Raw genomic sequence first — 22,050 nt, 5'->3', positions numbered from 1 at the left:
GGGGTGGGGAGGGTTCAGAGAGAGGGGCTTGGCATGTTTCCTGGAAGCTCCAGGTTTTGACAGGGGAGGCTGGAGGGGGGCTCAATGGCTAGGGCTGGTGGATTGGGGGAGCTCTATGGCTTGAGCCTTGGACACTGGGCCTCTGGTCAGGGGGAGGCCCCCATTCAGTCTCTGGTCCTGCCTCACAGCTGTGGCCTCCAAGGCCCCCAGCCACCGCCCTTCTGCTGTTCATCCTTTGTTTGGCTGGTCCCAGGCCTCACAGACGAGTGGTCAAGGCTGGCTGGGTTTCCTGCTTCCCTCTCCTCCAACAGGGGACAGGGATCGAGAGGCTCAGAGAGGGGCAAGACAGAGGCAGGCAGCGGGGGAGAAACCTGAAGACACGGAGAGAACCTGGCACAGGAAGGGTGACAGGCAGCAAACAGGGACAGATGTTCCAGCACAGAGAAAAGCAGTACTGGGGAGGGGGCTGCGACGGAGGGAGGGGGGTGGCTGGTGGCATAGGGGGATCCCTACCCCCTACAGTCCTGATGGTGTTAACAAGTCTAATTAAGAGGCCACTGGCCCAAGTTAATTGGCTCGTTAACAGGAATTGCCTCTGAAAATCCCCCAACTCAGCAGGGTGGCTCTCCAGAGGGGAGATGTAAGCAAGTGTTAACGAGGGATCCCGCAGCCCCCCCCAACTGCTGTCCCCCCTCCCACCTCGCACTCTTCCCCTTCCACCCTCACTCCACAGATCTGGCCAAGACCAGGGAAGCATCTGTCCTTCCAGGCTTGGGGGGCAGGATGAGGAATGAGGAGATTCGTTGATTCGCATCACCCAGCTCTGCATGCCTGCCCCTCCTCTGGAGATCTGTGTCCTCTTCACCTCCCCCACCTAGTGCTGCCTCTCGACAGGTGCTCCCTCCCACCCTTCCACTCCAGTCTCCTGGGTTCAGTCCATCACGCCTGGGTTGCCGAGGCCAGGGCTGGGGTTTGCTTTTGGCTCTGACAGGCCCCTCCTGGGGGCAGGAGAGGAATGGTCATAGAGCTCTCTTGGCCCCAGCACTTCCCTGCACACCCCCCAACCCCAGCAGTTCCTGTCTCCCAAAGTTGATAGCTGCCAGGAGTTCCCTAGGGCTCCCATCCTGGATCTCCCTTCTGCTGCTGCCCGAGCCCTGGATGGTAGAAGCGGGGCAGGTTAGGGGCAGCTTGTCAGGGGGGCCAGAGTGGGAGGGAGAGAGGCAGGCCAGGAGACAAAGATGGGGACAAGAGACAGAGAAAGGAGTCCAGAAGTAGGGCCCCTCAGCGCCAGCTTGCCTGGGTAGCAGATATCAGTGGTTGGGGCTGGGCCTGTAGGTGGCAAGAGGTTAGGGTCACGGGGTTCAAGAAAACTTTTTGAAGGACCTAGTGACTGGAGGTGAACTGGGTCTTCACTGAGGTTTAACCCCTTCCAGCACTCTACACAAACTTTCTCCCACACACATACACACCGAAGATCACCCATTCACACACAAAATCCCCAGACGTGTACACACACACACACACACACACACACACACACACACACACACATTCTGAGACACTCACAGTCACAGATAAATTTTAAACGCTCCTCATCTCCTGACACTCACACCATCAGACACAGAGCCTCTTGGCCTAGACTTCTCACTCATAGGCTCTCATCTATGCACATTCACCTGGTGGTGCTGGGCAGGGCTGTGACCTGTGACTTTTGCCCTGTGCTCTCCCTGCCCCCCACAGAATCCCCCCACGTGCAGTACGAGCGCCTAGGTTCAGATGTGACTCTGCCATGTGGGACAGCAAACGGGGATGCAGCAGTCACATGGAGGGTAAATGGGACAGACCTGGCCCCTGACCTGCTCAACGGCTCTCAGCTTGTGCTCCACGGCTTGGAACTGGGCCATAGTGGCCTCTACGCCTGCTTCCACCGTGACTCTTGGCACCTGCGCCACCAAGTCCTCCTACATGTGGGCTGTAAGTGTTGCTCCCAACCCCTCATCTGACCACCCCCCACTTCACTCAAGAGGATTGTCAGTGAGGCTTAGACCCTTGGCCCAGATCAGGTCCTCCTCCTTTCGGGGAGGGGGTGCTGCAGCACCCTGACCCTTGCTCTCTGATCCGGTCCTAGCCTTCTCTTCTGACCTCTGAGCCCAGTGTTCGCCACGGAGTCCAGACCCCTGGGCGTTTTGCGCATGTATCCCACCCCCAGCCCACCCCCGGAGGTCTGTGAGATCTGGAAATTGCGTTCCCTGTGACAAGATGGGCAGAGGAGGGCTAGCAGGGCATGATCCTTCCGGGGCCTGGTAGGGAGGAAACCTGGGGTCACAGCTCCAAGCTGGAGCGACCCCACTCCATTGTGTGCTCTCACAGGGGCTGGTTCTGCAGGTAGAGGAATGGGTACTCTGGGAGGCTCCAGGCAAGAAAGAACACTTCCAGGAGTGGGGGGCACACGGAGATTGGGAGATTTGGAGGATACATTGACAAAGTCACTTCTGGCAGAGAGCTAAGTGTGACTATAGGCCTCAGAGGCTGGGAGGGTATGAAAGGGCCACTTGGGCTGGTGTAAATGGGGGAAGGGAGCTAAAGGAGGGGATGGGGCAAATCATGATCCTAGAAGCTAGGGAGTGACTTGAGCAGGGTCATCATATTCTTAAGAGACCCTTCTCATGGTAGTGAAGAGAGACAGCTTGGATGGCAGCAATGCCAGGGCAGGAAGGAGGCTGTGGCTGGATGCAGGGGAGATGATGAGGACGAGGGACCAGGGCATGGAGTCCCTCACTGGTTGGACCTCCAGGAGTTGGCGGTGGATTGGAGGTAGAGAGGACCAGGAGCGTAGAGAGCAGGAGGGGTCAGGATGGATAGCGCTACCAATCGCTGCAACAGAGGCAAGGCGGAAGGGTCAGTGGAGGAGAAGATGGTGTGTTCTGGGGGCACTTGGGTGGTTCAGTCAGTTCAGCGTCTGACTTTGATTTCAACTCAGGTCTTGATTTCAAGGTCCTGAGTCCAGGCCCTGTATTGGGCTCCATTGGGCGTGGAGCCTACTTAAAAAAAAAAAAGAAAAGAAAAGAAAAAAAAAGATAGTGTGTTCTGTTTGGACAGTAGTATGCAAGTCATCTTATTTTGGATTTCCCTAGAATCAGATCCCAAGATGAGAGTTTATATGCAAGTAGTTTATTTGTCAGGTGGCAGAAACACCATAAGGAAATGAGAAAATGCTAGAAAAAGGAAGTTAAGGGGACCAACAAAGACAGAGTTATCCAGTTATCTTCTGGGCGACTGCAGCTTCGCCCTGTGAGAACTCTGAGAGCCCAGGCAGAACATGTACCTGGGAGTTCTCCCGCCTGAGCGGTGAGGGAGTTCAGAAGCTTATATACTAACTCCTGCCCGTCCTGGGTTGAAGGAGTCTATCAGGGTGGGGGCAGGGATGCTTTAATTCCCCCCGCATTTTTGGCCTGATGCCTCAGCAGGCAATGCAGATTTTAGTGACCAATGAAAGCTCTTAGGCATATAACTACAGAAGAGGGCGGTAGGTACGGGCCAGGGATCTGTTAGGGCCTCACTGCCATCTGCTGTAGATATGTTGGCTTGGGGTCCTCAGGGGACAAGGGGAGCTGATGGCTGTAGCCAGTGGATCTGAGGGTCTGGGACTCAGGAGAGGCCTGGGCTGAGGATGGGATGAGAAAGGCCATGGAGGGGATGAGATGGCCCAGGGAGGGAACGCTGGGATGAGGAGAGAAGAGGACCCAGAACTGGGCCCTGAAGACCATCGCTTCATGAAGGGTTGATGGAGAGAAATGAGCCACAAAAAGAGATAAGAAGGAGCCAACAGGAAGGTAGAGGTAAAAGGGAATGTGATTGAGAAGACAGGTTTGGAGAAGTTGGAATGAAGAGCTTATCAGTGTTGCTGAGGGTCAGCTGGGCAGGCACCCACCAACAGAATATTCTGAAAATAGTTCCATTTCTTTTCTCCTTGAGCGAAAGATTCACGTTTCTCTGGCCTCATCCCATTTGGGGGATGCACCCCACTTTCTGAGGATGGTTTCTTTATTCCCTGGGAGCTGCTGAGAGGAGGAGATGCTTGAGTGACCTGGGAGCAGGCCCTTTCCCTGTTGTCAGGAGATTGGTATGGACAACCATGGGAAATGTTAGACTGAAGGGTTGGTTGCTCATTGTCATCCACAAAACACTGACCCACCGGTGGGGTTAGAGGAGGGGTGAAAATATGTTTTGGGGGGGATATTCCTTTTCACACAAAAAAGCCTTCCTGTGTTTAAACTGGAAAGATGGCAATCATATCCAAGTGTCTTAGGTGCAAGCCAAGGATGGAATGACCCCTGTCGGCCAGCTTGAGAAATACAGGACCAGCTTACCTGAGTTCTCCCTGGCCCACCATGAGGTCTGTTGACGTGGAACGCTCAGCCTAGCCCCATGTCCTTACACATAGAAAAGTGCCATGGAAGAAGGATGAGACCAATTTGACACCCCTGTATTCTCAATTTGAGTCGTCGAAGTCCTTAGGACAAGGCTGGCCATGATGGCAGGGCCTTGGTGACCCTGGGCCCTCTTCCTAATGACTTGATCTTTCAGAGGTCATTGGAGGGAAATTGGGTCTAGAAATGATGTCTGTAGTCTGTACCCACAGGACATGTCCACAGCTGCCCCGTTGTGACCAGAGCCCAGACCCTTTATAGTGCTGACCACTCCCCAGGCCCTGCCTGTCAGAGGAGAACTGGCCATGAATTGGCTGTAGCATTAGTAACAGGTACTTATCTCTCATTGCCTTATTTCCTTCTAAAGAGCTGGTCAGAGGAACAGCAGACATTAATCATGATCGTCTCAGTCACTTTATATTAGTAACAAGAGACTGGGTTTGGCAACACTCAATATCAAATTATTCTTCTAGCCAGCACTCAGAGAACAGGACAAAGTTACCTCTGATTTGTGAGTCATTCAAGCCAAAAATTATTTAATATTTACCTTAAACATATAAGATTTTCATGTTTTTATTTCCAAGGGAAACTGATCATAAAAATAGGCTGTTGAAAGTCCCCTTAACCAGACTGATCCCTGAACTGCTTTCTTCCAGTCCACCTTCCTGCCCTCCGCTCACAAACAGCTCAGAGGAGTCCTGTGCCCAGGGTGATGAAAGGACCGCCCACATTAGGAAACAGGATCACCAGGTTACCTTTAGTAGCATCCTTTTGTTTATTAGATGCTGCTGATTCAGTGTCTTTCTGATTTTAAGCTAAAACAAATCAGAGTGATTTACTGATTTTTAAATGGACAGTTCCTTGTCCAGTTTTTACATATCTGTATTTGATTGGTCAGGACAGGAACTCCGGAACCCCTGGTTCGGGACTGCTTCCCTCTCAGCCCTGTTTGGCTGAGAAGGAAAGAGCAGCTTGTGGATGAAGATGTCTGGGGGGAAAAAAGACAGGTGGGAGGCAGGAGAGGGGCATCTGGGAAGCCAGAAGTTGGGGTGCCTTGAGAGACATCATGAGATAAGGTTGGGACAGGCCAAGGGCTTTGATGCCAGACAGGAGGAGTATGGGTGGGGCCTGGGAAGGGCTGGAGCTGGAAGGGTCACCCTGCCCTGCCCAGCCCGATCTGGCCTGGCCAGGGGTGTGGGCAGCCTGCCCCTCCTTCTCTCTGCCGGCGGGCAGGCCTCGTGCGTGCCGGGGGCTCCAGCCCAGGCGGGCTGGCGAGATGAGAGGAAAAACATGCGGTTTGGTGGGCTGGACATGGAAAAACAAGCCAATTAGGAGGAAAACAAACAAACCCTGGGCCAGCGGGGGCACACGCACACATGCATACACATACACGGTCCCGCATGGGACCCGAGGACGTCCTGCCACAGGCTGCCACAGTCACTTGGGCATCTCAGGAGCCCCCACAAGGGGCAACTTGGGATGCCTGGGCATCCAGGAATACGTCTGTATGCCCAGAGAATGACTGACACATACCCATATGAGTTTTTGCTCACATACAGCCTCTAACATGTTCTCACGTAGTGTTCGGCTCATACGTGTGGACACACTCGGAATTCTGGGCACTTTCCCACACCCACAGTTTGAAAAATATGTTCAGGCTTAGGCTTCATCTCCTGTATAGTGTTTCAGGTATGTAGTCGAGCCGTGCCTGTGTTTCAGATGCGCTGGCGCACTTCACATATTCTCAGAGGGTACCGCCGCCCCTCAGCCACACCCATGCAGGCAGTCTTGAAATCAGACAGCTTGCCCAGAGTCACACACAAATGCAGTGTGCAGTCACACACAGCCAACTGCATGGTTACACAACTGCCCATGGTTTCAGTCACACACATGAAGCCTCTCAGAGTTCACAACGACAGCCTCACAATTGCCATGTCTTAAAAACCGCTTCTTCCCCATCTTGCAGCATGCTCACAACAGGCCTGATCGCACACTGTCCCACAACCTCACACTTGGTCTCTCACGGCACCCCCACCTCCGCCCACCCGGCCCCTCAGCTGGGCTCCAGCTGCAGCAAGTCACTCCTTTTCTTCCTTTCTTTGTTTTTCTTTCCTCCTTTTCCCTCTGAGAAACCTGGTCCCTGTCAGGAAACCCAAGCCCTTCCCTACTCAGGGCCCAAGGCCAGGCAGGAGTAGCCAGATGACAGACAAAGCCCTGCCTGGCCCCCCGGTCCCCCATGACCTGCCCAGTCAGAGAGAGGAACTGGTTTAAGGGGGAGGCTGGTCTCGGGGGAGGCTGGTCGGGGGAATGGAGGGGACTGGTCAGTGGGGAGGCTGGCTGGTGGAGGGGGCCTGTGAGTCCAGTGCCATGGCCCGCTCTGCCCTCCAAAGAGTCCCAGGCAGCAAGGAGCTGACTCTGCAGACTTCAGTACCCACCCCACCCCCAGCACCCTTCTCCTTTGAAGCTGGGGTTAAGGGAGGGGTGGTGGCAGGAGGGGGGAGTGGAGGCTTCTCAGCCGACCTCGGAATGTCCTTTTCTCCTGGGGTGGCTGCCAACTCTGGCCTGGCCTACAGGCCCCCACAAGGCACTTCCTGTGTCCTTGGCCATCCCCCACCCCACCCCCATGCCTCTGTGTCCCTGGGCAGATAGGGAAGGGATATGAGAGGCACACAGGATGAACATGGAACAGACACAAGATGGACACAGGGCCAGGAAGGCTCCCCAGGGGAGGCATACGGCAGTGGATAGAATGCAGGTTGCCCCTTGTGGGGGCTCAGCTGGGCTCTGGGCTCTCCCCTGCAGGCCTGGGGCATAGAGCCACCTTTGCCCACAGCGTAGCCCACGCTAGCTGCTACATACACCCAAGCTTCCCAGATGCCTCTCTGACCCTCTCATCTCTCCTGCTGCAAAGCCAGATTGGGCCCTGGGGGTTCGGCCCTGATACACATATACTTCCCACACAGTGGACATGTACATGCAGTCAGAGTCAGTCACAACCACGTGTACACTGTGGATGAAAGCCCACAGTTCCCCATGTGTCACCATGGCCACTCGACAAGCATAGACATGTATTCCCCCTTTCACAGTCCCTGGCTTATTGAACTGCCCCCCCCTCCCATTTCCTGTCCACCTGTCAGGCAGGGGGTGGGGCGGAGGTGGGGGGGGGACACAGGAGGGAGGTGTCAATGTCCCTGGAGCCACTGACGGACATTCCTTGCCTGGGTCAGATCACAGAAGCTGCCTCCTTCCAGGAGCCTGAGCCGGCTGTCCTCACGCCTTACCCAATGCCTGAGGGTGGGACAGCTGGGCTAAGTGCTCACAGCAGCAAGAAGTGTGGTTAGATAGCAGAAAGGACTTCCCAAGTGTGTAATGTGGTCATGTACGTGGTATATCCCCATCCTGGGGTTTTGTCCCAGCTCTGGCTTGCTGCATGACCCCAGGCAGGTCTCTGTCCCTTTCTGGGACTCCGCATTCTAAATTGCAGGCTGCTGCTAACCAAGTAAAGGGCTTCTTAAAGAGTCTGTGACGGAGGAGCTGGGGGCTAGGGCTTGGGTGAGGTATACAGCAAGGGAATAGTAGCTTCCTCGCAACAGGCATATGCACACACATGCAGTCATACATGGACATACATTCTGAGCCATGCCCTAGCTACTCCTGTATATGTACCTGCATTCCATCATGGGTCGTTCATGTCGCAGAGACTCGTGTGGCACGTACACCCGTGCGCACGGACGCCTACGCGGATACACATGTGCGCACCGTGCTGTTGTTCCCGTGGACCAGCAGGCTTGTCGTCGTGTCTCTCAGTCGCTGCTTGGGGGAGCCTGGGGTGACTCTGCTCCAGGGAGTGCACTCTGATTATTCCAGCAACCAGACTACCCGGTGGAGACACCCCCTGCCCCGCCCCCACAGCCTCTGTTGCACGGTTTTTCTCTGTGAATGGACGCAACGTGTCAGGAGATGTGGGGCTGGGGCCGACCCCCAGACATCACCTCCATCCTGTGATTGACGAGCTGAGGCCCGCAGCGCCCTGTTCCCCGCAGTTCCCGCCTCCCCTGAGCAGGTGGGGGGGGCTCCCTCTTCACAGAGCCCTTGTTTTTCTTTAATTAAACATCTGGCTCTCTGTGGCCTGGGAAGCCTCAGAGCCTCGCTGACAGCCACCCCTCCCCAACCTCTGGCATCGCTGATGGGTTGAAGGGGGAGAGCTGGGGTCCTGGGGCCCACCTGTCCCCACACTAGTGCAGGGGGCCAGGGGCTCCAAGAATACCCTGACCGTGCTGTCCTCACCCCCCAGTGCCGCCGCGGGAGCCCGTGCTCAGCTGCCGCTCCAACACTTACCCCAAGGGCTTCTACTGCAGCTGGCATCTGCCCGCCCCCACCTACATCCCCAACACCTTCAATGTGACCGTGCTGTGAGTAGACTTGCCTGTGACCCGGTTCCAGCCCTGACCTCTGACCTCTCCTCCAGCCACCCACTGTGCCCTCATCCAGACCCTAGCCCAGCCTTGGGCTTGACCTTCCCCCAACCTCTGCCCCATCTGACCCTTGATGTTGGTAACAGTGCCTGGGCCTCACCCTTCCCCAGGCACGGCTCCAAAATTATGGTCTGTGAGAAGGACCCAGCCCTCAAGAACCGCTGCCACATCCGCTACATGCACCTGTTCTCCACCATCAAGTACAAAGTCTCGATAAGTGTCAGCAATGCCCTGGGCCACAACGCCACAGCTATCACCTTCGACGAGTTCACCATTGGTGCGTGGGGCGGGGGTGGTCCCTGCAGCATACTCCAGTGGGAGTGTGTCAGTGGATGTGTGCCAGAGGTGTATATGAGCATTGGTGGGGATATTCACATGTGTGCCTAGGTACATGGGGCATGTGTATACATGTGTACATGTATTCATGGCATGTATATACCTGTGAACATTTGAGTGAATGTCCTTTACCTGCAGGGGCCAAGAGACCTTTCCAGCAGCTCTTCCCCATCGTCTCTCTGGCTGCCAGAGTATACAGGAGGGGGAGGGGGGCAGGCTGGGCCAGACCCTTGTGCAGCTGCAGCCTCCACCCCACCCCCCCACGCTAATGGCTTCCTTACGGCTTGTGATGAATGAGGTGTCAGAACAGGAGACAGGACTGGGACAGATACCGCCCTCACCCCCACCCCCACCCCAACCAGACCCTCTGCCTGCCCCTGCCCCATCCCAGCAGAGCCCTTGCCTGCCCCTGCCCCATCCCAGCTAGACCCCTTGCCTGCTTTTACTCCAACCCAGGCAGAAGCCAGACCCCTTGCCTTCCCCCACCCCATCCCAGCCAGACCCCTTGTCTGTTCTTACCCCATCCCAGCCAGACCCCTTGTCTGCTCTTACCCCATCCCAGCCAGACCCCTTGCCTGCCCTTACCCCATCCCAGCCAGAAGCCAGACCCCTTGCCTTCCCCCACCCCATCCCAGCCAGACCCCTTGCCTGCTCTTACCCCATCCAAGCCAGACCCCTTGTCTGCTCTTACCCCATCCAAGCCAGACCCTCTGCTTGCCCTCCATACCATGGCTGAGACCCCCAGACTGTTTCTGCATGAGCTGGGCCCTTAGACTCCCATCACGTCCTCAGCCTACCTCCAACCCAGAACTGCCACACCTGTGGACTGTCTTTTAACCTTGACCCACAGAGCAGCCTCAAACCCAGACTCTTCCAGGGGAGAGTATATCTCAGTTTGGAACTGGAAGAGTTGAGGTGAAAAGCCAAGCTTGAGGGGAGTATATGATGCTGGTGCAGGAGGGGGTGATCCCCGTGACAGTGGAGGTAATGCTGGTAATGGTGGAGCCATCATACAGACTTGGTAATTGGGATGCTGGTCATTATGAGCATGGGGTTGGGATGATGGGATGAAATTTGGAATATCGCTATCATGAGCTGGTGACAGTGACTGTAGTGACAGTCCTTGGTGGTGACGGGGATGTGAGAGGTGGAAATAATGAGACGGTTGTTAATGGTAGTTGCCAGAATTGACAACAGAGAAGAGGGGTGGCCACCGTGACAACTAGGACAATGGTTGGTGATATGAGATGGTGGACATGGTGACTGGGGTTGACACAGTGGGGTCGTTCCCGGAGATTAGTGAGGTAATGAAGCTGTGTCTCCTTAACAGTGAAGCCTGACCCTCCAGAAAATGTGGTAGCCCGACCAGTACCCAGCAACCCTCGCCGGCTAGAGGTGACTTGGCAGACCCCTTCGACCTGGCCCGACCCTGAGTCCTTTCCTCTCAAGTTCTTTCTGCGCTACCGACCCCTCATCCTGGACCAGTGGCAGCATGTGAGTGCCCTGCCCTGCCCAGATCCCAAGTGCCCGAATCAGAGCCTCGTGGCGTGGGAGGTATCCATATCACCCATATCAGCTGGTCGCTGTTCCAGTGTGAAGCCTGGGGGCAGTCAGAGAGGCTTTCTTTCCTCAGGGAGAGGGGATCAGATGGGCTTGGAAGGATGGATGGGGCTGAGGAAGGTATCCTGATCGGAGGCCCTAAAGGGTTCCCGGTGGCCTCCATTAGTGTGATGGGAACACATCTGTTTTTGTTGCCCGGGGTAATGGGGAGAAATACTGGAAGGGAGATGGCAGGCAGGGCAGGTAGGATTTCCCTTTCCTTCACTCTGGCTCTTAGCCCTGACCCGGCATCTCCCTCTTAGACCCTGGCCCAGGCTGCGGGCCTGTGCTGGCCCCAAGGGGCAGGACATCCTGGTCCTCAAGGACTTATAGTCTCAAGGGCTCAAGGGGTCAGAATCAGGCAGTGGTGGCAGACTTGTTCCAGGGTATGAGTTCAGGCCACGATGAGTGTCAGGGCTCCAAAGTCAGCTGTAGCTTAGGGGTCCGCCCAAGGTTACAGGTCGGAAGGTAGCCTAGGCTGGGAACAAAGCAGTGGATAAGGGCTGGTATGGGGCAAGGGTGTGGTCTGGGATATTGATCAAGCTACAGTTGCTCTGAGGAGCAGCCAGGCATTTGGGGCTGACTTAATGTTCTCTCTCCTTTGACAGCCCTGGGCCCATAGGGTTGTAGGCACTCTTTCTGGCCCATGAGGTCTATGGGCTAGGACTGGGGCTGCGAGGGTTCTCCACAGGCTAACCCAGACTGGTACCCAGGGGTCAACCCACCCACTAGGCTCCAGCCCCATCTCCTCATGCCCCCCTTCCAGCTAGCCTTTAAAGTGCATAATTTGATTCCAGGGTGCCTGTCCGGGTTGTAGGCCTGGCCCCCACAAAGGCTGCTCACATGTTCTCTGACAGAGTCCGGAGTCCCTCCTGCCTGGCCAGCTGCCCATGCCTAATGCGTTGCTAATAACCAGGGTCTAGTTTCACAAGCCCCCCCCCATGCTAACGAGCTACAGGCAGCACCGCGTACCACGGCGCACACGCCTCACGGCGGGCCTGGCATAGCGCCCACCACACACACGGGGGCATGCACACATACACGTGGTCCCCAGCAGGAACCATGCTGCACACATGCATGTGGCTAACATGCCAAGACCATGCACTGCAGAACTGACCCGCACGCTGACGTGGGTAGAGCAAAATAAGAGGACTCTGTGCTAAGAACATGTATGACCTGTGGCACATGCTTGCCCTGTTCCATATCTCATTGACATTGGAGTTGGCTCAATTTATGGCTCTTTTGAACTTGAATTTTGCTCTGAATAGAATCTACTCTCCCTAATTCTTTTTTTTTTTTTAAAGATTTTATTTATTTATTTGAGAGAGAATGAGAGATAGCACGAGAGGGAAGAGGGTCAGAGGGAGAAGCAGACTCCTTGCTGAGCAGGGAGCCCGATGCGGGACTCGATCCTGGGACTCCAGGATCATGACCTGAGCCGAAGGCAGTCGCTTAACCAACTGAGCCACCCAGGCGCCCTACTCTCCCTAATTCTTTATGTTGGAGAGAAGCAGGTGTATGATCGGGAGGTGGTACAGAGGGGAGAGCAGAGAAAAACATCACTTGGATTTTCAGGGGGAAATGAAAGCTACAGGCCAGGATTGACAAGAATGGGCACCATGAGGTCTGGCAGGGGCTATCTCAGCATGGACAAGGTGAAGCAAGTACTGGGACCCAGCATGGGTTCCCTGCATCTTCTGCTCAGGCCCTAACTCAGCAGGGAGGCTGGAGGGCGTGTCTGACATGTGCTGCGGCCTACTGGTTGGAGGACTCTGAGGCTAGGCAGATGCCAGCTACTAGAGAATTCCTGCCAACTGGGGAGCCATTCTCTTAAGGGTGTGGATTAAGGGATCAGTGACAACCTAGAAAGAAGGGCCCAAGCCTAGATGTGGCTGCCAGGAAAGCATTGGGCTCCTGGGCCACCTTTCTGGAGGGGTATGGTGCCCACCATAAGCCCACCAATGAGGTGGTAATTTGATCTCTCCATAGCTCTCTCCCTCTCTACTCAGCCAGAGGGGGTCTTTGGAGGGCAAAAGGGTATAGGGGACCAGAGGAGGAGCTAGGCCCCAGCTCCAGGGGAGGAGAGTCTGTGGGGTCCACCGATCTTCCAGGGCTGGGAGTAGGACTGACTGAGCCCAGGTCTGGGCCCTAAATGACTTTCACCCTGACCCTGACCTTTACCAGTGTCTCCACCTCAGGGCCACAGATAGTGGTGGGAGCGGGGGAGGTTATTGGAGGGGCTTCCTGCTCTACTTAGACCCATCTTCACACATGAATAGACATACACATGCGTGCATGTACTCACAGCCTGTCGGGTAGGTAGCGCAGACCCGGTTTTCCGGGAAGGAAGATTGGAACAGGGACCAAAAAGGCCCTGAAGCCAGACGTGGCCCAGAGCAGCCCCCTCCTCCGCCCTTGCCGGCTGCCCCTGTTTACGAGGAGGCTTAATGAGGCAGCGGGTGCCGCTGAGATGAACCAGAGCCCAGCCTGGGACTGGGAGGGGCGCTGGACAGGCAGGCCAGCCTGAAGGGTGGGGGAGACCAGCAGAATAGGGCTGGCCTGGGCGGGGGTGGGGTGGCGATGCCTCCAGGAGGAAATGGAGCAGCTGTCCTGCTGTCCTGCTGCTTGGGAGCTGCCCCCACCCCCAGCCCCTTCTGCCTCAGGCAGGGTGATAACCATACTGAGGCCTTCCTGAGTGGGAGGCTCAGTGGGGGCTAGGCTGGTGGGTGCACTGGGCATCTGGGAAGCCAGGCTCTGATGATGACAGAGCTGGCTGAAGTGTGTTTGGTGCTTACCATGTGCCCGAGTCCTCATTATACTCCTGTGAGATCATTAATGCCATTTTCCAGATCAGGACAGCAAGGCATATGGAGGTTAAGGAACTTGGTCACCTGGCTGAGAGGGGATGGAGCTAAAACCTGGATTGAGGCAGCCTAGCTCCACGTCTGTGTTTATAACCTTCCTTCTAAGCACATCACCATCTCTTCTCTTACCCTGTTACTCTTGTCACGTCCAGGGAGGGACTGAGATCAGGGCTTAGGCTGGGTACTGTGAGGGAGCCGGGATGACAGCAGAGTGAGACACTGAGCACAGTCCTCCTTCTGCTCCCCTGGGGGTGCTTCCGGTCTCCGTAAAGATTTTCTTACTCCTTCAGGATCCTCTTCCCTCCCTCGGGGTCTCCTCCCCGAGATGTCTTTACCCTCCTTCAGGAATATTCTCAATATCCTCTCTCTCTCCCCCCAGGAAGCTCTCTTTTCCTCCGGTGGGGGGGGAGGGTCTTCACTCTTCTCTCCCCGGCAGTGTTCTCAATTCCTCTGGGGGTGCCTCACTCTCCTGACCCCCGGGGCCCCACCCCCATCCCACGGTCTGGCTGCAGGTAGAGCTGTCAGACGGCACAGCGCACACCATCACAGACGCCTATGCCGGGAAGGAGTACATCATCCAGGTGGCGGCCAAGGACAATGAGATTGGGACGTGGAGTGACTGGAGCGTGGCCGCTCATGCCACACCCTGGACTGAGGAGCCACGACACCTCACCACTGAGGCCCAGGCCCCGGGTGAGCCCCCCCCCCCGACCCCCTGTTCTCTCAGTGGGCCTGCACTGTTGCCTGGCTCTATCTTGCGCCTTCCCACCCCTCCCAGGACTCAGAGCCTTAGAGCCTCTGCCGCAGGCACTCTGTGGCCGCCACACTCCTGTCTGTCTGTCCTGACCAAGCTGTGCCTCATCCTTGCTGTCTGGACATTCTTGGTAGGGGCCGTGGGGTGGAGGGGTCATCCGTGAGCCATGGGGAAGCAGGATCTGCCTGATGGGGGAGGCAGGACACGTCTGAGAGAGGAAGCAGGGGCTCTCTGATGGGGGAGGCAGTACTGGTCTAACACAGGGAGCAGGAACAGTGTGCCTCATGAACCCCCCAGATCTGGGTTGACTGCAGCCCTGGCCCTGCCCTGAGTTCCCCCCCATGTTCCCCAGAGACCACGACCAGCACCACCAGTTCACTGGCACCTCCACCCACCACGAAGATTTGTGACCCTGGGGAACTGGGCAGCGGCGGAGGACCCTCAGCCCCCTTCTTGATCAGTGTCCCCATAACTCTGGCCCTGGCTGCTGCCGCCACTGCCAACAGTCTCCTGATCTGGTAAGTCAAGTGAGGTGGGGTGGCAGAGGGGAGCCCGAGGGGACCCCCACCCACCGTCATCCCTCACAGCCCCCTGCCCTGTTTCCCCAGAGCCCGGCACCCCGTGAGGACATGCCAGCGCACCTGCAGAGGACCAGGAGGCCGGAGCTGAGCCCGCAGACCCCAGTTTCTATTTTGCACACGGGCGGGAGGACCTTCTGCATTCTCTTCAAACATAATTTGTAGAGACCCCGGCAGGCCTGGGCCTGCCGCCCCCTAGCCCTGCCACACCGTGCTGGCTCTCCTCCCGCCCTCAGAAGAGGAGGACCCTGCAGCTAACCCACCCACCAAAGACCCCCCACCCCCACCCTGGCCCCTCGGGCTGGACCCTCCAATGCCAGCCACTCCCAGGAGCCCTTGGGGGGGGTCTGAGGGGAGCCCCTCACATCCATAATTTCTCCTGCCCCAGCCTCCTGTCTGTCCCAGGGTCTCTGTTGCCACCATCAGATTATAAGCTCCTGACGCTGGGGGGGCCCAGCCATCCCCCTCCCTCCAGCGCCCACACTTTTCACTCCCCCACCTGTCCCTGTTTTGTACGACCCTCCCCTTTCCCTGCTCCCACCCCACGGTATTTAATGCCCTGTCAGTCCCTTCTAGTCTGACTCAATGGTAACTTGCTGTATTTGAATTTTTTATAGATGTATATACAGGGGTGGGAGGGTGGGGGGTTCTCATTAAACGTCACCATTTCATGAGTCCTTGGAACAGACTCACTTTGGGAGGGTACCCTTCTTCCAAGGATCCCTCCCCTTCTAGCCGTGGAGGGGGGAAGAAATTCTAGTTGGAGAGAGACAACTCTCTCCATATAGATGGGGAGACGCAGTATAGCTCTCAGGCAGATGTGTCTGGGGGTGGGGCTTTCTGCTTCTTTGGAGGAGAAGGCCCCCTGGAGGCCAGGGGCAGAGTTGTGGGGAATGAGGGGTCCCAGTGAGCCAGGTCCCACACGGGGATGTCCAGTCAGTCCTGGAGGCTGCTGAATCCTGACAGGGGAAAGGCCTGTCAAGAGTCATCTCCAGAACTGCCTTCCAGGAAAGCCTAGGCTTTAGCCATAGGGGCAGAGATGCAAGAAGGTGAGGAGGCCAGACTTCATCTTTGGGGTATGGGAGGTGGTCATCCCCGTCATGCAGTTCAGACACAGTTCAGTGGCTCTAGGAGGTCAGGCCTGGGGCTCAGCTAGGCTATAAGGCTCAGAGGGCAGAGTGTACTGGGCCTGGGCAGGGCAGGAGGCTGCCTGAAGGAGGCCGCTTGGGTACGTGACTAGGGACTGGGCCTGTGTTTCAGGACTGGAAATGTGAAACAAGATTTACCCCCAGGGTTAGATTACAGTTGAGACTCAGTGTGAGCCGGAGAAGAGCAGGCTTTGGTGTTCCAGAGTACCCAGTTTTTGGTCTAGTTCTGTACCCTGCCCGCACCCTTCCAGTCCTCAAACTGGGATTCCAAGGTCCCTTTGGTTTCTCCTCAGAGGAGGCACGCCTGCTCAGGTCCAGCCCCCTTGTAGAAGCCACTGTACCTTCTACCACAGTGGGGGGGCCACTGCAGCTCCTTAGCTGAGGATGTCTAGGTCTGGGGCCACTGGCCTTGGGGGTGGGAGCAAAGGATTAGACCAGAACCCCAACCTGGGGAGCCAGGCTTGGCCTTGCTCTGAGTGGCTGGGATGAGAGAGAGATGAAGTCAGAGGCACGAATACACTGACTTGCGCGAACACTCCCCACAGCAGATGCTGAGTGCCACACCTGGCACTAAGCCACTCATCCTGTGATCACACACACACACACACACACACACACACACACACACACACCAATTCAAACCCTTTTCTTCAGACCAGGGTCAGAAAATGGACATTCCTTGCTGGTCTCACCAGGCCTGCCTGGGATTGTGCCCCTGGGAGGAGGGATCCACGTTGCCTCAAGCACTGATGAGTTAGGCCTGGACAGGGCTTGGGGCTGGGTGAGGGGCTCAGATGGAAGGTGGCTGGCTCTCTTCCAGGCCAGGCACTACAGGAGGAGAGGGGGTGTTCCAGGTGGGAGATCTCATGGAAAACAAAAGGCCTGATGTCAGGGTAGAGGGGCTTTTCAAGCTGAGTAGCCCCAGCTAGGGGAATGCATGACTCCTCATTCCAGGAAGAGGCTCCCAACATTGGACATACAGAGAAGTGGCTGTGGACCTCCCTCTGGACCCTGGACCCCTGATTTGCCTGTTTGGTTTCTGTGAGATGTGGCTTGAGCCTGAACCTGTATTCCAGGTTCAGCAGGAGTGGACAGAGCAGGCAGCACCAATTCTTTCCAAGGACATTGTATTCCTGGGGTGGGTCTGAGCCTCCCGCTTCCCTGTCTCTGTGGTAGTGGGGCTAAAGCCCAGAGGTCTCCAGCCTGTGCTGCTTTCCTGCCTTGAGAGCCTTGGTCAGCCCTGACCCACCCACCGCCCACCCAGGGCTTGGGCATCAGCAATCTGGCCTCCATTAGCAACATGGGAAAGCAATTATGTGGGGTCTGGGGAGGAGAAAGAGGGGAGGGGGCCTGCTGGTGCCTCAGAGGCCAGCGGAGAGGCCTGCGGCATCTCCCTGCCCCCAACCTCGAGAGAGAGACCCAGCCCTGTCCTAAGTGCCAAGGTGGCTGGAGGGCCAGTGTCATTGCCTCTGACGGGCCTGGGCCTGGGGGTGGTCATTCCTCTTTGGGCGTCTTGGCCCTCAACCTCACAGAGGCTGCTCGCTTTGGAGGGTCTTAGAGTGCTGTCCGCTGCTGCCTCCAAGTATTGTCCCTTCGCGTCATTATTTCCCGTGGTGGTTCTGGGGAGCTGGGGTAAGTATAGACATCAATTCTTAAAGCTAAATCAGATCCCAGAGAATGAAAACTGCTGAGGGGGGCTGCCAGGGGAGGCTTGGATCCCAGGCCCAATGTGTATGGTGGCTCAGCCTTTCAGCTCACTAGTTCTCGTTGCTCCCCCAAGGGGCACTGGAGATGGGGACCTTCTTATATGCCCCATTCCTATAAGGCTGACTTGTCTCTGCCCCCATCCTCTTCTCACTGAACCCATTTCCATCAGTCTCTGTCCCATTCCTATCCCTGAACTTGTCTTTGTCCTGGTTCCTATCCTGTGTTTCTCTCTGTCTCTATCCTGTCTCCTTTCCCGTGTATGTCTCTATCTCCTGTCTCTGTCTCCATCCCTGTTTGTCTCTCTCTGTCTCCTCCCTCTCAGTCTTCCCTTTTCTGTCTTCCTCCCTATCTCTGTGTGTCTACCCCCATCTCAGTCTCTTCGTGTCTCTCCGGCTCTTCATGGATCTCCACCCCATCTGTGTCTCTGTTCCTCTTTCCTGACTCTGTCAGCCCTTCGCTCTCTTGCCTCCCTCTTTGTGTTTTTGCCCTGGTCCAGACCCCAGCCTGTGGCCACAGTGCTTCTTTGGCCTGAGCTAGGGACTGTCCTGGCTTCTGCTGCCCCCTCTCGGCCACCTGCCTGCCCTTCATTCCTGCTCCGGGGCAGGCGGCTGATAGCTGACACACCCCCACATCTTCCAGCAGCCAGCCAGGAGAGAGGAAGGTGGTCGGGAGACAGTAGGCAGGAATCCTGGGGCAGCCTCTGGCCCTGTGAACTCCCCAGAGCCAGTGGGTGAGCTCATTAACTCCCTAGACTGGGACTCTGGGGAAGTTCATCTTACATGGAAAGAATGGAGTGCTTGGGGGGCAGAAAAGATTGGGGTGTAATCCTCACACCCTTCCCTCTCCTCAGATGAGGGCAGAGAGGAAGGAGGTCTGAGGAGGGGAGTCTGATGGAGCCAGCATGAGGAGAGGCTGGCGGAGAACTTTTCTGACAGGGGTACTCCAAGGGGGAAGGGCTAACCTGAAGGTGAGTGAGCCAGTGTGAAAGGATTTGTCTGAGGGGAGGCTGGTCTGGGAAATGCTGCTATAGAGATCTCAGTTGGAAGGGCCAATCTGAGAGGGGGTAGATTAATCAAGAGAGCTTCTGAAGGGTCCAGTCTGAGGAAAGACCACTCGGAAGGCACACAGGTCTGAGAACAGGATCACCAACTACTCCTAGTTTGCCTGGGACTCTCAGTTTTAGCACTGAATATCTCAAGTCCTGGGCAATCCCTCAGTCCCAGGCAAACTGGGACTCTTGGTAACCCTATTTGAGAAGGCCTTGCCTAACAGTGCTGGTCTGATGGGAAAGTCGATCTGCGGGCGAGTGGATCTGAAGGGGCCTGGTTTGACAGTGCCAGTCTGAGGGGAGAGGCTGTTTAAGGCTGGAAGCTTCTTTGGGCAGGCACCAGGCCCATAAGGGAGTGGATAATAGGGTCCTTCCAGAAGGGCAGTGGCTAGGGGAGTGGCCACCAGGGGGCAGAGCAAGCTCTCAGGAGAATCAGAGGCAAAGGCCCCAGAAGGGAGCAAGACAGTGCAGAGCTGTGTGCAAAGTGTACCTTCAGTATCATGTGTCACTGGGCCATCGTCTGCAGGTTTGTGGTGGTGGTATACAACCACACAGTTATGGTTTTGTGTGACTAGGTGACCAGGGGCACATCCGTGGTATGTTAGCATGTAGCCTGTGATGGTGTCTAGTGTGGCCATGGCTGAGGCCTTACCTGTGGCTATAGGGAAGAGAGCAAAGGCATCCTTGGGACGCAGGGACAGGGAGGCAATATAAGTGGGGCAGAGAAGTTTCCTTGGGAGGGGCTGAGATGAGGAGAGACAGGAACTAGGCTTCCCTACTTGTACCTACCCTGGCTTTCTATACTATTCCCTGAGAGTCCAAGAGCTACATGCTTTGGTCACACACACACGGGCAGCCCCCAGACCAGACTGCATGCCTAGGCCCTGCCTTCCCTACTCTCCAGTCTCTCTCCTCCTGCCCCCTTCAGCTGGCATTCCTCCAGCTAGATACCACCCCTGCCCACCCCTGCCCACCCCCGCCCCCTCCCCCATTCTCCAATCATTGTTCCTGTCTGCCCTACTTCCATGCCTTGGTTCCCGTGCCGTGCCCTGCCTGGATGCTGTCTTGTGAAGCACTGAGGCCCCCCTGGTGCTGCCCCCTTTCCGTCCCTCTACCATGGGCCGAACACCCACTTTGTCCTAAGGCCTAGTCCTAGGGGCCCGTTTCCCTCCAGGGATCTGAAAGTGCTAGGGGCTGCGAGGTTCTTGCCAAAGGAGGGGTCTGAGGGGAGAAGTACGGACAAGGCAAGGATGGGATCTCTGGGTTAGGAAGCAAAGTGAAGCCATCACATGATCCCTCTACCCCATCCTACCCTCGACTAACAAAAGGAACAAAAGCCCAAACCAAAACGAAAATGCCGCTACAAACTCAAGTCCAACCCAACTCGCAAATTCTTTTTATAAACCTTAAAATGTGGTAGCCGAGGAAAGTAACAGAGGATAATGGTGCACCAAGGGAGTGGTATGTCTCCTAACCCCATGCCCAAAAGGAGCATTGAGAAACGATGAGTCCAAATACCAACCATTTTCACTAACATCCTCTAATCTGAGGAACATGGATTGTTGTGTGAGTAGGTAGCCTTAGGAAAAGTCTCGGGAAAAGCCTTTTGTAAGTAGAAGCCCCTGTGTTCCTCCGTGAGACCTCAGGAGAGGCAAGAAGAGCTGCCGTGGCTTGGCAACCTCCAGAGTACAGGCGTGAGGTTGGGGGAACAAGTCTAAGTCTATAGGATGGGATATGCCCCACCTCTAAGAGGGCCTCAGAGGAGAGACAGCTCCTTGGTCCCATCAAAGTCAACAGGTAGCCGCAGCCAAACCACCCTCAGGGCACAGAAATGGGGTGGGTAAGTTTGAAAGCAATAGCCAGCTTTCAAAGCAGAGCTCCCAGGGGTGGATAAATTGGTCCAGCTGGGAAGGGGCTCAAGGTCCCACACTCCAGAGCAAGGAGAGGTGTCCTACCTGTGAGCCATGGTAGATAGTTGTAAGTGGAAAGGTAATGGCGTGGCCCTTAGGCGTTTGGATCATAGCCACAATACAGGTGGGAAGGAAGTAAAGAAGGGAAACGGGGGTGGGGGGGAGGGGCAGGAAAGGAACAAGGAAGACAGGATGCAGAAAATACAGGAAGAACCCAGTCTAGAAGAAAACCAAAGGAATAAAAAACTCCTGGCAGGTTCTTCCTGTTACAGAAGGCCTTAACAATAGTATGAAATCCAGAGAACAAGAACTCAAAGACAAGATGATAAAACAACAGAATGAAATGAAAAGGGAGATTATAGAACTGAGGAAAAATAGTAAAGGACCAAAACAATACCATTACAGATACAAGACTAACAGTAACAACACAGAATAGATATGGCTGAAAATCAAAGTAATTTGTAGGAAAGGCTTTGAGATCCTGAAAGTAAACATGATGAGAAATTTGAAGATATTAAAGCAATTAGAGTGAAGTTAATAGGACAAAGGCAAGCTACCATAAGCCTGATTGTTGGCTGCCCTAACGGAGAGGTTCCAAAAATGGGACAGAAAAAGATACTAAGGTATGACGTACAGAAAAACTTTCCCTGAAATTAAGGAAGAACTGAATATCCAGACAGAAAATGAACAGCCTATGGCAGAAGAATGGATACAGAATAATGGACATTAAGACACTGATTTAGTTGCTAAACTCTGAAGATAAAATAAGAGTACTTCAGGAACCCAGGCAGAAAGAGCAAGTCATGTATGGGGACAAATTCAGGCTGATTGTAGATGTTCTCCAACATAACATTCCACAAACCAAAGTGACAAAGCAATATCTATGAAGTTCTGAGGGTAAACAAGTATTACCCCAAAGCATAACCAACAAAGTGGTTGATCTCAGTCATGACTTTGGGGATAGAGACCCCATGAGCCCTTCTGAGAAAACAAACAAAAAAACTACACAGTGACAAAATCCACTCAGCCAAGAGGTTAGTCGAAATAGGGAGCTGAGGAAGGGAGAGTTGTGGTAAAAGGACTGGTGGTGAACAGCAATTCCCTTTAGGTTAAGATTAAACTGGGAATTTCAGTTGCAGGACAGAATGTAAATATACAACCTTATAAAGTTAGATAATTGGCAACATAATCTGGGGAGAAG

The 22,050-nt window shown here is 55.3% G+C and overlaps 1 protein-coding gene across 1 annotated transcript in view; it reads left to right on the top strand.

The window, feature by feature from the left end:
• Positions 1 to 22,050, top strand: part of CNTFR (ciliary neurotrophic factor receptor) — a 38,027-nt gene that overhangs the window by 2,761 nt on the left and 13,216 nt on the right. Inside the window, exons 2-7 of the mRNA XM_028115244.2 lie at positions 1,741 to 1,974; positions 8,725 to 8,842; positions 9,016 to 9,182; positions 10,572 to 10,735; positions 14,217 to 14,397; positions 14,811 to 14,976. Coding sequence (XP_027971045.2) covers positions 1,741 to 1,974; positions 8,725 to 8,842; positions 9,016 to 9,182; positions 10,572 to 10,735; positions 14,217 to 14,397; positions 14,811 to 14,976 — 1,030 coding nt within the window. The remainder of the gene's footprint in view (positions 1 to 1,740; positions 1,975 to 8,724; positions 8,843 to 9,015; positions 9,183 to 10,571; positions 10,736 to 14,216; positions 14,398 to 14,810; positions 14,977 to 22,050) is intronic.

Source organism: Eumetopias jubatus, unplaced genomic scaffold, assembly GCF_037043125.1.
Source record: "Eumetopias jubatus isolate StellerSeaLion01/CBP00866 unplaced genomic scaffold, mEumJub1_p1.0 scaffold_15, whole genome shotgun sequence".
Taxonomy (NCBI): domain Eukaryota; kingdom Metazoa; phylum Chordata; class Mammalia; order Carnivora; family Otariidae; genus Eumetopias; species Eumetopias jubatus.
Note: the sequence above shows the minus strand (reverse complement) of the source record. Positions and strands in the feature narration are given on the sequence as shown.